This window comes from Hemitrygon akajei, chromosome 27 (genome assembly GCF_048418815.1).
Source record: "Hemitrygon akajei chromosome 27, sHemAka1.3, whole genome shotgun sequence".
Classification (NCBI taxonomy): domain Eukaryota; kingdom Metazoa; phylum Chordata; class Chondrichthyes; order Myliobatiformes; family Dasyatidae; genus Hemitrygon; species Hemitrygon akajei.
Genome location: NC_133150.1, coordinates 53,182,718 through 53,200,141, shown reverse-complemented (window position 1 = coordinate 53,200,141; position 17,424 = coordinate 53,182,718). Strand labels below are relative to the sequence as shown.

General features: G+C 45.5%; 1 protein-coding gene across 1 annotated transcript; it reads right to left on the bottom strand.

The window, feature by feature from the left end:
• Positions 1 to 2,254: 2,254 nt before the first annotated feature.
• LOC140716994 (signaling lymphocytic activation molecule-like) lies at positions 2,255 to 16,312 on the bottom strand. Its single transcript, XM_073030190.1, has 5 exons — positions 16,267 to 16,312; positions 14,070 to 14,405; positions 10,973 to 11,245; positions 3,200 to 3,313; positions 2,255 to 2,322 (listed from the first exon to the last, which is right to left on the bottom strand). Exons 1-5 carry the CDS (start codon positions 16,310 to 16,312, stop codon positions 2,255 to 2,257), a joined length of 837 nt encoding a protein of 278 aa, XP_072886291.1.
• Positions 16,313 to 17,424: the final 1,112 nt, after the last annotated feature.

The window sequence follows — 17,424 nt, the reverse complement described above, 5'->3', positions numbered from 1 at the left end:
TGACCCTCAGCCCCAGTCTTCTCATGCTGGCCGGACTTCAGGAAAGGCAGGGTATGCTAAAGGGGGTGCCCTAGGTAGGGTGCTTCAGCCCCAGGCTAGCACTGGAAGAGCTGGGGCATTTCCTGCCCGGAGCAGGGAACACATTGAAGTGGGGTGGCTGATTTGGGTCAATTGGAGGAGGGAGTGAGGATGGGTTTTGTTAACATGTGGAACCTGTCCCTAAGAGGGAGGTGGAAGGGAAGCTGGCTGATGTTGAATGGAAATCAGATCATCTGCAGGGATGTAAACACATGAGACCAGGGGATGTGGAGATGGTGGGACTGATGGCAGCAGCACACTGCATCCCTCATTTCTCGAGATGAGTCTGTGGACGTAAGAAACTGTGTAACAAGCAATCCACTGGAGGAACTCAACAGGTCAAACAGCATTCGGTGGGTGGGAATGAAATGCTAATGTTTTGGATGGAGATCCTGCATCAGGTTTTAACCTGAAACATAACAGTTACTTCCCCTACCACAGATGCTGCTCAACCTACTGGGTTCTTCCAGCAGGTTTTGTTGCTCTCTTATTACTTAGTCTCTCTTGCCCTCTTCTGGGCACTCCCTAATCTTTACATTGGCTCTTTTCCTCTCCTAAGTTCTTAACCCTCACCCAACCTTACTCTCCCACTTATTCCCTCTATCCTTCACTGCCTTCCTCACTCACTTCCCACTCTTGATTTCCACTCATGGTGGTCCTCCCCCAGCCACCCTCTCACACATTCCTTCCCACCCCACACCACCATGTGTATATTCTGTCTCACTGCTTGCCAAATCCATCATCTTAGCAAAAGCAGTGCAGTTACTTGCCCAGGTTAATCCCAACTTTACTTCCAAGGACAAGGGCAGCAAGAGCAGGGGTGCACCACCACTTGTGGGTTCCCCTTCATACTCCTCACCATCCTAGCACAGGTCCTTGAGCAACACTGGATCTAATTCCTGAAACTCCTCACCAATAGCACTGGAAGCTTCCTCACCAGAAAGACTGCGGTGGGCCAGGAAGGCAGCTGACCACCTTCTCAGCTGATGACATCCAGATCACAAAAAAACTGAAGACCGTTTATCATATTCCCCCTAAGATGACTTCATCTACAGACCTTTTCCAGTTCAGAGGTTTACCATGATTCTCAAATTCTAACTGATTTTATTTAGGGAAAACTTGCATATGCTGAGTGGGAATGTCTCCAGGGTTTGAGTTATTGATGGATGGCTCAGCAGGGATGAAAATACAGGACATCGGGAAAGCTTCAGTCCATATGTTCATCAGTGAGAGCTGGCAATCTCTTTTTCCACCAGAGATTGGGGATCATGTGGGGAGTGACTCACCTCCTGACATTCAAGGCCTTTCCTTTCCACTATTTCCAAGTCAGGAGTATGATAGAACACTCTCCACTTGTCTGTATTGTCCAACAACTTTTGAAGATCAGCACCGTTCAGGACAAAGCAGATGCTTGATCAGTTCCGCGTGCACCATGCTGAATCAGTGGCATGGCAGCTTGAAAGCCAAGTATTTTCAACCCTGATGCAGGGTTTGTGCCTTCCCTTTGTCCCTATGGAGGTGATGTGGGAAGTGTGGTTCCTCTTCTCCTTCGGGAGTGATGAATCCTGCTCACTGCTGCAGGTGTGGGGTGTGGGAAGGGAATAAGCTGAGGAGTTGTTTGGAGAGGGTGTAATGTGCTCCAAGGATGCTGGGATCTGCTCATGAACTGCTATTCTGAACGGTGGAGTAGACTGTGTTAACCTTGTCCTCCAGGCCAATGTTCACCTGTCAATGAAGATACATACCCTATTTCTGGTACTGTTGTAACCCCCACCAACTCCTCACTGTGAACCCCAGCTTGTCAGTTGTGTTGCCCCCCCATCCACAGCACCTTCACCACGTGATCTCTGATCCCTGCCCAAATTCACCATTACCATCCATCTTCTCACATTCAGTCTGATTTGCTCTCCCCCATGGCTCATTACCAGATCCCGTCCCAGCTAACAGTCATCCTGTTCCCAAGGTCCATTGAACTCCAACATTAGATCTTACTCCCCCCACACCCTGCAGTGCCTTTTGGCATCTGCCCTGCCCCCGGCCCCTGATCTTCTCCCCCTACCCCGCAATGCCTTTTTGCATATGTCACACCCCCTGGCCCCTACATCCCTATTTCTGTACATACCATGACATCTCCAAAACCCTCTTTGTCCCCTGTGCCCCTCCACAATTCTTGGAACTATATGGTGAGACTCACGTAGTCATTGAAGACCTTTGATCCATCACGTCTGCTCTCCTGACTCCTGTCTGGAATGAGAATTGTCAGCAAAAAATCAGAGATAGTGGTCTGAGAATGTGAACAACTGCAATCGGCAGAATTTAAAACTATGTTTGCCCAGTGCTATACCAGTTACTGACCCCAGAACATTTTGCGACTGCCCCCTGGTTTGAGACACCCAGCCAAGGAAAACACCACCTCACACCCATTCTGTAAGGAGTATGGACTTTTCAGGGAGAACACCTCTAGTTCTTATAAACTCCAAGGAGGACAATCCCAGTCTGCTTCATCTCCCCTCGGGATAAACCACATTAGGAGCAACCTTGAAGTTCTGGCTTTTATATTACACTGGTGCCAGTGCAGGGCTACCCATACACAGTTGCATTGAACACAGTTCATCTTGGAAGCAGGAATAGGGAGGCCATTTTTTCCTGAGAGGAGATGAGTTGAAGTGGAGTTGAGAAATTATCGGTATCAAAGGTGGACTCTGACATCGCTGGAAGTCACCCCACAAGGCTGTAGAGAAGGGGGATAGAGCTGGAAAGGAGGGAATGACTGGGCCTAAGAGCACCCAGGTTGTATCTTGGGGGGGGAAAAACGGTAAGAGAGATGAGGTGGCTGAAGGGGAGGGAGCGCTCCAGTGGAGAAATAACCTGAGTAAAGAGTGGGATGTAGTGGGGAGGTTCTGTTCGTGAGGAGAACCAGAGGCAGTCAGTGTAAGGTGGTAAGGTCTGTGTGGATTCAGAGGGCGGTGAAAGAATGGAAGCGGTCCCTCGTAGGAGCAGCATTCTGATAGGAATTTCAGGCAGCTGGTTGGGAGCACATGGGAAGAGGGAATGTGGGAGCATTGAGGGAGTGTTGCATGAAGTAGGACACACATTATTTGTGACAAAGGGTACATCATACCTGAAAGGGCAACGCTCTGGCATTTTCTGCAGAATTTACAGATGACAGTAGTTATGCAGAGAATCACACAGATGAGGCACAGTATCATGATCAAGAACATGGGAATCCTGGAGGCTAGAGAACAGAAAATGAAGAACATCTGAGACATCAACAGGAGATAAGTTCCTGGACAAAGCTGACAAGAGTTGTGCTCCCTCGTTGGTCTAACCCAGGAAAACAATGACTATATCAGTCCATGGTGATGGACGGCATGGAGGGAGCTTCTCTCTGCGCCTAAACCCCTGTTCTGGTATTTTACTTTTATTGTACGTGAACAGACATCAAGAATCATACTGCACAGAAAAAGGCCCACCATGTTCATGCTAATCCTTCCAGTCAAAGCCAATTGATGGACACTTGCCTCATACCTTGGTGATTCAAGTGCTCATCTTAAATGCTGTGAGAGTTGTATCAACAATAACACTTAGATTACAAGAACACTCATGCTCCTCACCTTTAACCTTTGCACTCAGATTCTGGAAATCTGTCATGGGGAAAGTGTTTCACTGTCCACTCTGTATGTCATTCATAATTCGGTATCAGGTCCCCAGTCAGTCCCCTCCAGGGATAATAAGCCCAATCTCCTCAGCATGGAAATGATTGGATTCAATCAACATCCTGGTGAAATTTCTCTGCAATCTCTCCAGTGTGGTGACCAGAACTGTGTGCAGGACTCTGTGGGTGGCTGAACCAATCTTCTACAGAGTCAAATCAAAACCTATCCTCTTCTACTCTATGCCCTGACTAATCGTGGCAGGTGTTTCACATCCCACAAAGCACTGGGGGAACTCAGCACCGGAGTCTGGGTGGACAGTCTTGACCTGAAACATCAAATAACCATTTCCCTCCATAGATGGTGCCTAACCTTATGACTTTGTCCAACATCATAAAAGATTTATTCCAGGTTTCAGCATCTGCAATCGCTTGCAGATCAATAGGGTAGTCCTGGAAGTCTATAACAATTTCTGTATTCAAGAGATGGGTACTGGGATCCTTGTTTATTTAGCATAACAGCACAGAGTAGGCCTTTCCGGCCCCTCAAGCCACACCACCTCACAACCCCCAATTAACCCTAACATAACTATGGGATAAGTTACAATGACCAATTCACCTACCCAGTACATCTTTGGATTGTGGGATGAAACTGGAGCACCCAGAGAGAACACACTCATACCACAGGGAGGACGTACAGAGACTCCTTACAGAACTCCATCAGAATTGAACTTCAAATTCCAAAATGCCCCGAGCTGTAACAGCATCACATTAACCACTATGCTGGCTGTAATATGTAGATAAATAATTTGGGTGAGAGTGTAGGAGCGGTCTGAGAAGATGGCACAAAAATTGGTAGACCATAGACAGTGATGATGGTTACCTAAGAATAAAGTAGGATTACATCAGCTGGAAGGTTGGGCAGAGCAGTGGCAGCTGCAATTTAATCCAGTCAGGTATGAGGTAATGTATTGCAGGAAGTCAAATCTCAAGTACTGGAGGACACAGATTTTTAAAGTGAGAGGGGAAAACAGTTAAAGGAGCTCTGTGAGGCAAGTTTATCACACCAAGGATGGTAGTTGCTTGAACCAATGTTCCATCTAAGTAGTACTGGTGGGCGGCTATGCAGTAACTGAAATACCGCCACACACATAGCATTTGTTACCACACAGCTATAATTTTCTTTTAATATACAATGAAAGTGTTGCCTCATAAATATTTCAGCAATATTGTGATTTCAAATTGTTGTTTCTGAGAAAGTTAAGGCTGATTTAACTATGTAATTAAAATGTTCACTGATATATAACCATATAACAATTGCAGCACAGAAACAGGCCATCTCAGCCCTTCTAGTCCGTGCCGAATGCTTACTCTCACCTAGTCTCACTGACCCGCACTCAGCCCATAACCCTCCATTCCTTTCCTGTCCATATACCTATCCAATTTTACTTTAAATGACAATACTGAACCTGTCTCTACCACTTCTACTGGAAGCTCATTCCACACAGCTACTACTCTCTGAGTAAAGAAATTCCCCCTCGTATTACCCTTAAACTTTTGCCCCCTAAGGAGTGGTGGTGGACCTGAGGAGGGCTAAGGCACTGGTGACCCCTGTTTCCATCCAAGGGGTCAGTGTGGACATGGTGGAGGATTACAAATACCTGGGGATAGGAATTGACAATAAACTGGACTGGTCAAAGAACACTGAGGCTGTATACAAGAAGAGTCAGAGCCATTTCTATTTCCTGAGGAGACTGAGGTCCTTTAACATCTGTCGGATAATGCTAAGGATGTTCTATGAGTCTGTGGTGGCCAGTGCTATCATGTTTGCTATTGTGTGCTGGGGCAGCAGGCTGAGGGTAGCAGACACCAACAGAATCAACAAACTCATTCATAAGGCCAGTGATGTTGGGGTGGAACTGGACTCTCTGACAGTGGTGTCTGAAAAGAGGATGTTGTCCAAGTTGCATGCCATCTTGGACAACGACTCCCATCCACTCCATAATGTATTGGTTAGGCACAGGAGTTCGTTCAGCCAGAGACTCATTCCACTGAGATGTAACACTAAGTGTCATAGGAAGTCATTCCTACCTGTGGCCATCAAACTTTACAACTCCTCCCTCAGAGTGTCAGACACCCTGAGCCAATAGGCTGGTCCTGGACTTATTTTTCCACTTGGCATGATTAATTTATTATTATTTAATTATTTATGGTTTTATATTTCAATATTTCTTCACTATTCTTGGTGGTGCGGCTGTAACGAAACTCAATTTCCCTCAGGATCAATAAAGTATGTCTGTCTGTCTGTCTAACTCTCAACTCATGTCCTCTTGTTTGAATCTCCCCTACTCTCCATGGAAAAAGCCTATCCACATCAACTCTATCTATCTATCCCTCTCATAATTTTAAATACCTCTATCAAGTCCCCCCTCAACTTTCTATGCTCCAAAGAATAAAGACCTAACTTGTTCAACCTTTTCCTGTAACTTAGGTGCTGAAACCCAGGTAACGTTCAAGTAAATCTTTTCTGTACTCTCTCTATTTTGTTGACATCTTTCCTATAATTCAGTGACCAGAATGTTAACCTACGTGTGTAGAAATGAAGAATTTGAAGAATGATCAATTCTTGTTGACATCATTGGAACATTTCAAGTTTCTAGTGCTGATTGCAAATGTGCATTCAGTCTTATGAATTCAATTAAATAGAAATCCAGAAACAGACCCGAAGTGGAACACTTGGAGGATCTAATGAGGATTAAGATGTATCATTCATCTGGATACAAAATTAATCTGGAAAGTGCTTATGTACAATGTATTTATAATAAAGACAGAGAAAAAGTTTATAAAATGTGAAAGATTTCCTTTGTTGTACTGCATTTCATTGTACTCCAATTAATAAATAAAATCAAAAGTAAGTGATTCTTCAGTTTTCACTCTAAGTATTGATGGTATGCATATTACAAAAGAAAAACATTAAAAGTGACATGCAGTTTTCAGCCTGTGTAAAAATTTCCTCCTCAGAGCAATGGTTGGTCCGTGCAGCTGTAAAAAATTCGTGGTAACAGTGCATAGAACACACTCCCAGGGGTGATAGTCAAAGCGCATATGATAGCAACATCTGAAGAGCATTTGGACAGGTGCATAAATGGGCTTAGAATATAGGCAATAGAAAGGTACAAGGCTGGTGAAGTTGTGGTAAGTGTTTCCATGCAAAAATTTTGTTGGCACATGGCATGCAGTGCTGCCCACCCATAATAAAATGATACATAAACATTATCTTTATTGCAAAATAAAGCAGTAATGATTATTTTCTACCCACGAGCAGTGAGATGTTTGTATAGAAGTTTTCTCTATCTGGGCCACCACCAGCTAGATGGCTGCAAGGGCATGTGATATGTTGGATGAAACATTTTGAAAGTCTTGCAGATCTGGTGTACATGTCAGGATTTGAATAGTAATTAACTGGGTCAATGACATCACCCCCGCTTATATTATTTGTAAGTGAACACCTGATATTCAGTGATCATAACAGCAAATGCTGCATGTACAGTAGTTCAATGTCTCAGTGAATATTTATTTTTTGCAATAAATATATTTAATTTATCTTAGAAAAACTATGTTCTTTAAGTTTCTCAGTGAAATACTTGTAAACTGTGCTATAAACTCTTTTCAGTTCGTTCAGTATATCAGATACACTAGGAAAGAAAGAAATGAATGTGGTTGAGTCTAAGTATAGGAGAAAACTTCCTGATGAATACAGTGCTACGTGCATAGCTCTCAAAAGAACTGAATGCACACGGATGTAAACTGTTTGTCATCATTAGTGCAGTCCCACTGAGAGTAAAGTGTGTTTCTTTTCCTTCATCTTTTATGAATATGTACCAAAGTTTATGATTTACATTCATATTTATTATGTAATACTGTATATGATGGTTCCTTAAGGTTGTTATAGCGGGGGGTGGTAATGGGGACAAGCTCCCACTCGCTATTAAATGTTCTCAATGATGTGTGCCTCAAATAGTCTCTGACAACCAAGTCCAGCTCCTGGCCTTCATATGTGGTTTAACTACTAAGCCCAGGAGAGCCATTTCTGCTGACAAAAGAAGGGGCTAAAGCAGGTTAGTGACACCTTAAAACCAGTCACTTTGGGCAAATGGGGCTCATCACCCATGGTTGGCATCTCATCTATGAGAAGGAAGACTGATCTCAAACCTCTGCTCCCTCATGGCTATGCCCACCCATGGTGAAGGATTTGGAACTAAATCCTAAGGGAAAAATCTGGAGCTGGAGTCCCTTAAGACAGTCCTATTCTGAGTTCAATGCTGACTGTCAACTCCTGTGACATTGCTGGACCCAAACTGTATCAGTCGTTGCCTTTCCTTTGGGTTCATCAGATGCATGGAGAGGGGGAGCTTGCTACGCGGCATCAGCTTGCTCTCCATATTGTACTGTCTAGGCTTGCATATCTAGAACATAACATCCATGGTCGACCCTGACCAACAGAGGCCTCGAAATGTATATGAGGTTCAGTAACGATACTATTTAGAAATTATGGTATTTTAAATTGCCTTTCTGTAAGATTAATATTAATAAATTTTGAACTGTTTTTCTAAAATACTTCATTTATTCCAGACTTTCTGTTATACTCTTATTAATATTAACACAATGAATGCACATAAATAAACAACGGGACATGCTTTTCATTTTAAAAGTCCATAATTATTGTTACTAATTCATAAGTCCTCCAAGAGGTATCACAATCTTGTAGGGTTTGGAGGCTTGCGTGCCTGAATGACCTGGAGAGCTGTGCTGGCTGGAGTCAGGGCTTTATGCTTTGGCTCTTGGCAAGGCCACCCATGCCAAACAGGTCAAAGGGTAGAGGCCAGACTAGGAGTGGTCCACCGGTCCTCCAGGTTCAGGGGTTCAGCACAGGGCTAACAACCTTAATTGGTCAAACAAAACTGTTATGGAAGCAGCAATGAAGTATCCTTCTACATCTGCGTGGGACAGTATTCCTGAGTCTCCACCCAGGACTTGTGTGATTGACAGTAGTGAAGCTACTGATGTGATGAAGCAAGCCCTGAGCACCAGCAGAGATGGAGGACCTTCATTACCACTCTAAATGCGGTGGCATAATGGGCAGTAAGTAAGTAGTTCATTATTCAATGAAAATCTTTACTCAAAATTACCATATATGAGAGAAATCTTCAGAAGATTATCCCCTATTTGGACACATTCTCAAAAATGTTCACTATCCCTAAATTATAGACTATGATGGCAGGTGGGATTAGTTTAGACAAACATCATGGGCATAACAGGCATGGCAGGCTGAAGGGACTGTTCCTGATCTAAAACCTGTAGAGTAAATGGCAGGATACTAAACAGCATTGATGTAGAGAGAGATCTCGGAGTCCAGAGCTTCCTGACAGAGCATATAAGAACATAAGAAATAGGAGCAGGAGTCGGCCATTTGGCCCATCGAGCCTACTCCACCATTCAATAAGATCATGGCTGATCTGGCCACAGACTCAGCTCCATCTACCTGCCTTTTCCCATAACCCTCAATTTCCCTAATATGCAAAAACCTATCCAACCTTGTCTTAAATATATTTACTGAAGTAGCCTCCACTGCTTCATTGGGGAGAGAATTCCACAGATTCACCACTCTCTGGGAAAAGCAGTTTGTCTTCATCTCCATCCTAAATCTACTCCCCCGAACCTTGAGGCAATGTCCTCAGTTCTAGTCTCACTTATCAGTGGAAACAACTTTCCTCCCTTTATCTTATCTTTCCCTTTCATGATTTTATGTTTCTATAAGATCTCCTCTCATCCTGAATTTCAGGAAGTCCAGTCCTGAGTCAATCTCTCCTCATCGTCAAACACTCATCTCTGGAATCAACCTGGTGAACCTCCTCTGCACCACCACCAAAGCCAGTGTATCCTTCCTCAAGTGAGGAGACCAGAACTGCACACATTTCTTCAGGTGTGACCTCACCAGTACCCTGCACAGTTGCAGCATAACTTCCCTGCTCTTAAATTCAATCTCTCCAGCAATGAATGCCAACATTCCATTTGCTTTCTCCGTCTTGACAGCCTGCTGCACCTGCAAACCAACCTTTAGCGATTCATAAACAAGCCCTCTCAAGTCCTTCAGCACAGCAGCAAGCTGCAATCTTTTATTATTTATTACTCTGATCTTCAATTTTCCTTTCAAAGTGGATTACCTCACATTTACCAACATTATACTCCATCTGCCAAACCCTTGCCCACTCACTTAACCTCTCTATACCTCTCTGCAATCTCTCCATATCCTCTGCACAACTTGCTTTTCCACTCAATTTAGATACACTGCACTGGGTCCCCTGTTGCAGTTTGTTAATGTATATCATGAACAGTTGAGGGCCCAGGCACCAACCACTGTGGGACACCGTTCACCACTGACTGCCAACCAGAAAGTGTGGACACAAATGGAAGAATGTTGGAGAAGGTATTTGGTTTTCTTGTGTATGTTGAAAGAGGCACTGTGAATAAGATTTGAGATGTTGAGGCTATGCAAAAGATGAGTTAGCATATCATATACAGTTCTGTTTACCACACAATAGAGAGGATGAGGCAGCAATAGAGAGTGTAGCAGAGATTTACCAGGGCATACGGTATGGGATGTATAGGAGTAGCGTAGATAGGCATCACAGTCAGCATGAATGAGATGGGCTGAAAGGTCTATTTCTGTGCACCCCTTCCACTGCCTGTGCTGCTCAGGGTCATATCTCCATACTGATCACTGCCTGCATGCCTGCTCTGCTTTCCCGCTCCTAACCTCTCCCCGGTTATAAGGAAAGATTGAATAGGTTTGGACTTCATTCCTTGGAACGTAGAAGATTGAGGGGAAATTTGACAGAGGTGTACAAAATTATAAAGGGTATAGATGGGTAAATGGAAGCATGCTTTTTCCACTGAGGTTGGGTGGGACTACAACTAGAGGTCATGGGTAAAGGGTGAAAGGTGAAAAGTTTAAGGAGAACATGAGGGGAAACTTCTTCACTCAGAGTGTGGAACGAGCTGCCAGCTCGATTGCAACGTTTATGATAGATTTGGATGGAAGGGCTCTGGTCCAGGAGCAGGTTGATGGGAGTAGGCAGGTTAAATGGCTCAGCAGCACATAGATGGGCTGAAGGGCCTGTTGCTGTGCTGTACTTGTCTACGACTCTGAGACTCTAGTCCCCTGTTCTTGTCCACACTTACCTTCCTGCTGACACACATGTTCTCTGGAGAAGCTGGCAGTCGCCTGGCTGACGGGGTTCCAGACTGTGCAGGCATAGTCAATTCTGTCAGAGAACGCCAGTGACAGCGAGAGGTCGGCACCGTGCTCTGAAACCTGCCCCAGCGCTGTACCGTTCCTGGGGCTCCAACCGAAGCTCAGCTTGTTTCCGGCTGTGGCAGAACACCGGAGTGTCACATTGCAGGACTGGCCAGAGCTAATGTTAAGCACCTCCACAGTGATGTTGGACACCGGCTCTGCAGGTAGAAAGTGAAGGGAATAAGCAAGTTCGATACCATCCTGACTCGGGGTCACAAGCAAAGTAGGCTCCCGTCTCTCTGGTAGGAATCCTTCTGTTTGACCAGCCACCACTTTGTTGCTGGGGTGGGGAGAGATTTCCATTGTTCGGTGGGGGGGGGTGTAGTGGTCTGTTTTTTCTGATGAGGAGGGGGTTGGGGATTTATGTTGTTGTCACTGTTTTTTCTGATGAGGAAGAGGTTGGGGATTTATTTTGTCACTGTTTTTTCTAATGAGGAGTGAATCAGGGATTTGATGCTATTGTCGTTGGTTTTGTTCTCTGCGAGGGAAGGGGGTTTCGGTGTTTGCACGCTTTGTTTCTTTTTCTTTTTTTGTGCTGGGGTGGGGGGAGTCGATGTTCTTCCTTCCAAGAACTTACAGCCTTTCTGTATTTCCTGGCTATCTGGAGAAGATAAATATCAGAGTTCTATTGTACATGAATACTTTGACAATAAATTGAAACTTTGAACCTTCAACTTATCTCCATCTGGAATGTTCTATATGTGGTGAACTACATATACCTGTCTGGACACGCCCCCCCTGCTGACTGCTCCTGTGGCTCCTCCCACAGACCCCGGTATGAAGGTGATTGAGGCCTGAGCCCGGCCCTCAGTCTCCAGGATGTAGTATGGTGGTCAACTACTGCTTGTTCTTTCTTCCAGTCAATAAAAGCCGATATCTCACCTCACGTCTCAGAGAGTTATTGATGGTGCATCACTATATCACCCTCTCCAAGAAGAACATCCAACCTGAGCTGCTCTCAAGTGGATCAAATGTTTCAATAAGGACACTGACCTGATGAGAACACAGCTTCGTGACTAATATCTGAGTGTCGGCATAGAGGATGTGCTAACTTCCAGAGCTGGAATAAATGTTTTATCCTCGACTGTGGGAGTGCATCTGGAGAGAGAAGTGCTGGTGACAGACTGCTTCTCATTGGTATTAGAGACAAGCAGACTGGGACTGCAGGAGCCAAATATGCCATCAATGGAAAAGCAGATCAATCCAAAGTAGAGCAAAGTACGATCCACATGTGGGCCAGTGGGACCTGTATGGATCAGCAGAAAGGTCCTGTTTCTGCGGCTATTAAATTGTCAGGACAACTCGAGGTCTAAGATGTGACCCATGACATGCAATGTGGGAAAGGTGAGACCCCTAGTGTGCTGAGGATGGCGACACGGGAGGCTGAGTAAGTGGACAGAAGGCTGAGTGTGGTGGCCCGATACACACAACACAGGACGTCAGCACGTGGGGACAGCAAGTCTTTCTCACAGAAAGTGGCCGGCTGGTGTTTATCACAGATGGGCAGGTGTAAGAGTGGGGAAGGGTCAGTACCAGTGGACAGGGTGTTGGAGGGATCCCACCTGGAGTGCAGGCACATTGCTGCTCTCCTTGTTTAAGGAGGGGCCCCAAGTATTGGGGGCGGGGTAGATAAGGGCGACTGGGCCCACTCCTGGAGATGGTAAGGAGGGTGGGGCGGTGCCGGGATGAGATTAGGCCTGAACAGAAAGCCAGTTTCTGGATGGCACAATGGTGTAGTGGCTGCACTTTGTAATGCAGTGATCACCAGTTGGGTCTCCAGTCCAACGCTGGACATCCTCCCCATGACTGCGTGGGTTTCCTCCCACTGTCCAAATTCGGGTTAGTAAGCTGTGGGCACCGGAAAGCATGGCAACACTTGCTGGCTACCCCAAGATCATCCTCAGTCGTTAACACAAATGATACATTTCACCACTTGTTTCGATGTTTCAATGTACGTGTGACAAATAAAGCTAATCTCTGCCTTTAACTTCTGCGGATGCTGAGGGAACTGGAGCAGGGAGATGCTGAGAGGAAATTCCCTCTGCTCGGAAATGGTAACGGAGCTGGGGGTGGAGATTTGGGGTGCCTTGGCGGTGTAGCGGTTAGCACAATGCTTTACAGTCCTAGTGACCTGGGTTCAATTCCCATCGCACGGTGACATAGTGGTTAGTACAACCCTTTACAGTACCAGCAACCCGAGTTCAATTCCCATTGCACAGTAGTGTAGTGATTAGCACATTGCTTTACAGTACCAGTGACCGGGATTCAATTCCCATCGCACGGTGACATAATGGTTAGTACAACCCTTTACAGTACCAGCGACCCGGGTTCAATTCCCATTGCACAGTAGTGTAGTGATTAGCACAATGCTTTACTGTACCAGCGACCTGGGTTCAATTCCCATTGCACAGTAGTGTAGTGATTAGCACAATGCTTTACAGTACCAGCGACCTCGGTTCAATTCCCGCTGCTGCCTGTATGGACTTTGTACATTCTCCTTGTGACCGCGTGAGTTTCCTCCAGGTGCTCCACAGTCCAAAGATGTGCCAGTTGATAGGTTAATTGGTCAATGTAAATTGACCCATCATTCGGCTTCAGTTAAATCGTGGGATTTCAGGGCAACACGGCTCAAAGGGCTGGAAGGGCCTATTCCATGGTATATCTCAATAATTTAAAATACCATTTTAAAAATACAGGGCCACCTGATTCAGACAAGGGTGAGGAGGAAGTTCCTCCCCCATGAATCTGTGGAACTTTCCAGAAAGGGGGCACTCCATCCTCTCACTGTGTGAATGAGTACCAGGGGAATGGTCTGTGGGAGGGGGTGGCAAACAGGCAGGGTCTGAAGGGGCTGAGTGCTCCTCTTTCTGGTGAAGGAGAAGGGAGGGATTGGCATCAATCACACACCCATCAATACCACTGCCCTATTTCCAAAGTCGGAGAGGAGCTGAGAGGGATGGAGTTGGGCCTGAAGACACTGACCGTACACTCGTAGAGAAGTTTTTGCTTTCCATTCCACGGGTGTGAAGACCGTCACAATGTAAGTTCCTGCATCCTCCCACTTCACATTATTTATCCAGAGGGTGAGATTGTCCAACATCATGAAACGACGCTCAAGCTGCTTGCCAGAAAAATACTTCACTTTCTTCATGTCTGAATCATAGCGAGCGATCAGGGTTGAGGAAGCATTACTCTGGAAACTCCAGCTGACCTCGGCTCCCTGGGGCAGGGGCCCCACCTGCACAGGTAACCAGGCCTGGTGGTGCAGGCTGGCATTGACTGGATAATCTGGAGTCTTCACATCCACGGCAAGACAAGCTGGGAGAGGACAGGCAAGTCATGAGCATGGAGCTCTCCATCACTCTCCCTACACACACCTCCTCCCTCCCTTCCCCAAACCAAAGCACCTCCCTCCCATTTTTGCCCTCTTCTTTCCCTCTCTCTCCTAGTTCTCACTCTGTTCTTTATTATCTCTCCTTGTCTTATGAAGAGTGTTTGATGTCTCTGGGCCTCTACTCATTGGAATTCAGAAGAATGAGGGGTGACCTCATTGAAATCTGTCTAATGCTGATAAGACTTGATAGAGTGGATGAGGAGAGGATGCTTCCTACAGTGGGTATCTAGGACCAGAGGGCACAACTTCAGAATCGAGGGACATCTACTTAGAATGGAGATAAGGAGGAGCTTTTTTAGCTAGAGAGTGGTGAATCTGGAATTCGTTGCCATAGGCAGCTGTGGAGGCCTGGTTATTGGGTATATTTAAGGGAGAGGTTGTTAGATTCTTCATTAGTTAGTTCTGAAGGGATATAGGGAGAACGCAGGAGATTAGGGTTGTGAAGAAAATTGGATCAGCCATGATGAAATGGTGGATCAGACTCAATGTGCCAAATGGTCTAATTCTGCTCCTATATCTTATGGTCTTATTATCTTTCCCACCCCTCAGTCTCTGACTTCTCCCCTCCTGTTCACTGCCCCTCGCTGCCATCTCCAACAAGTTCTCTTTTCATTCACTCTCCCTCCTTCCTCCAAATATTCTCCCCGTTTCTTTGTTTCTCCATCTGTTCTTCCTTTTGTCTGAGTCTCACTGACTCCACCCATGAAACAGGAGCAAGAGGCCATTTGCCCCTTGTGCCTGTTCTGCCATTCACTCCGATCATGGCTGATTTCAGTTCTTCTCTCTCTCCTTCCCTTCCTTTCTCTTTTCTTCTTTCTCCTGCAGCCCCCTCTTTGTGAATGTCACTACCCTTTGCTGTGTTTCCGTTGCTCTCTTACCATCTCATTAAGCACACTAATCCACTGTTGCTGCTCTATCTTCTCTCCACTTCCCTGCTCACTGGCTATACCCTCTCCCTCCCCTTCTCCCTCTCCTTCTTCCTTTCTCTGTCTCCATCTGCCTCTCGCTATTTTCCACACAAACCTCCTTTCTATTTTCCTTTGTCTTCAACCTCTATCTCCCACTCTCTCTCCAGCAGAACCTTCCCTGGTTTTCTCTACCTTCCTCCCTCATATCCATCAGCACTTTATTGTGCTGTGGAGTGGGAGTGGTGGTGAGGGAGCGCTGTGCTGTGTGTGTGGGGGGGTGGGGGAAACAGGAAAAGTGCCCAGCACAGTGAATACTGGCCTGATCTTTCGATGTCTGTGGCAGGAAGTTGTAGGCTGAATAAGCAGTTTCACAAATTCGTGAGATTATTAACGTGAAAGTAACTAATGACCTGAAATGGAAATTAGAGAGAGAGAGACAGAAAAAGATTAAGATAGCATTAAAGGAAAGAAAAAAAAATGAGTTGGAAATAAAGGGACAAAGATCACCAGTGGCCAAGAGAGAGATAGACAAAAGGAGAGCAGTAGAGCATACACGAGAGAGAGAGAGAGAGAGAGACAGACAGACAGACAGACAGACAAAGCAAAAGAGAGAGATAGGAAGTGATAAAGAGTAAGTTGAGGGGAGGGAAATAGAGTGAAGAAAAGGAAGCTGCAGGCAGAAAGTGTTAAAAGTTGGAGAGACAGAGTGAGGGGGATGGATGGGCATGGAGAGGGTAAGAAAGTGAAAGGAGGGTTACAGGAGATGGAAAATCATAGGGATTGTCTCTACACTTGTTCCTCCTAACAGACTGAAGGACGACACTGAGCTTGCCTCCTTGAGCAGGGCAGCAGGAGGAGATCAATGGTGGTATCTTACCGGCAGAAAGGAGCCAAATCAGGAGATCACCACAGTAAGTCCTCATCTCCTAGTCCTGCTCATGATCCTTCATCCCTTAGGTCGGTACACACCATCGAGCTGCTTGAGAGTGCCGGCCTTGCTATCTCCCGGAAACTTCAATGACTTTCTGCAGTGGGAGGAAGCACTGAGTTTGAACTTAACACCGCCCCCAGCTCTGCTCCATGCTGCTGAGGTTGAACTACACATACTGCAGTTAGGTTTATCTAAAGCTGTCAAAAGCATCCTGCTTTCTTCAACCAAAAATAATTAATACCTAGAACATATTGTTGAAGTTGTAGAATTTATTGGTGAGGACTAATTTGGAGTATTGTGCACAGTTTTGGTTACCTACCTACAGGAAAGATGTAAACAAGGTTGAAAGAGTGCAGAGAAAATTTACAAGGATGCTGCTGAGTTTGGAGGAACTGAGTTATAAGAAAACTTTGATAGGTTATGACTGATTCTTTAGAATGCAGAAGTTTGAGACAAATTTTATAAAGGTTTACAAAATTATGAAGGGTATAGATCTGGTAAATGCAAGCAGACTTTTACCACTGAGGTTGGCTAGGACTACAATGGGAGGTCATGGGTTATAGGTGAAAGATGGGAAGTTTAAGGGGAACATGAGTGCAAGCTTCTTCACTCAGAGGGTCCTGAGAATGTGAAATGAGCTGCCAGCAGGTGTGGTGCATGTGAGCTCCATTTTAACATTTAACAGAAGTTTGGAGAAGCAACTGGATAGTAGCGATATGGAGGGCTATAATCCTGGTGCAGGTTGAGGGAGTAGGAAATTTAAATGTTCTCAACATGGACTAGATGGGCTGAAGGGCCTGTTGCTGTGCTGTACATGTCAGTGAATCCATATTTTGAAATGTGTAGCTATTGCACACCTTACTGGCACAGTGCACTGCAAGATCAGTAATAACAACTGAGGTTGAAATTGGGATAGCTGGAAGAATGGGACAGGTACAGCAGTCAACAGGTAAAGAATGGGATAGGTACAGCAGTCAACAGGTAAAGAATGGGACAGGTACAGTATTCAACAGTTAAAGAATGGGACAGGTACAGTATTCAACAGGTAAAGAATGGGACAGGTACAGCAGTCAACAGGTAAAGGATGGGACAGGTACAGCAGTC

Coding starts and splice junctions, on each gene's coding strand:
- LOC140716994 (XM_073030190.1), bottom strand. CDS start 16,312: ATGAGGACTTACTGTGGTGATCTCCTGATTTGGCTCCTTTCTGCCG. Junction 14,406..16,266: donor GATTTGGCTCCTTTCTGCCG/GTAAGATACCAC, acceptor GTCCTCTCCCAG/CTTGTCTTGCCGTGGATGTG. Junction 11,246..14,069: donor AACTTCTCTACGAGTGTACG/GTCAGTGTCTTC, acceptor TTCTACCTGCAG/AGCCGGTGTCCAACATCACT.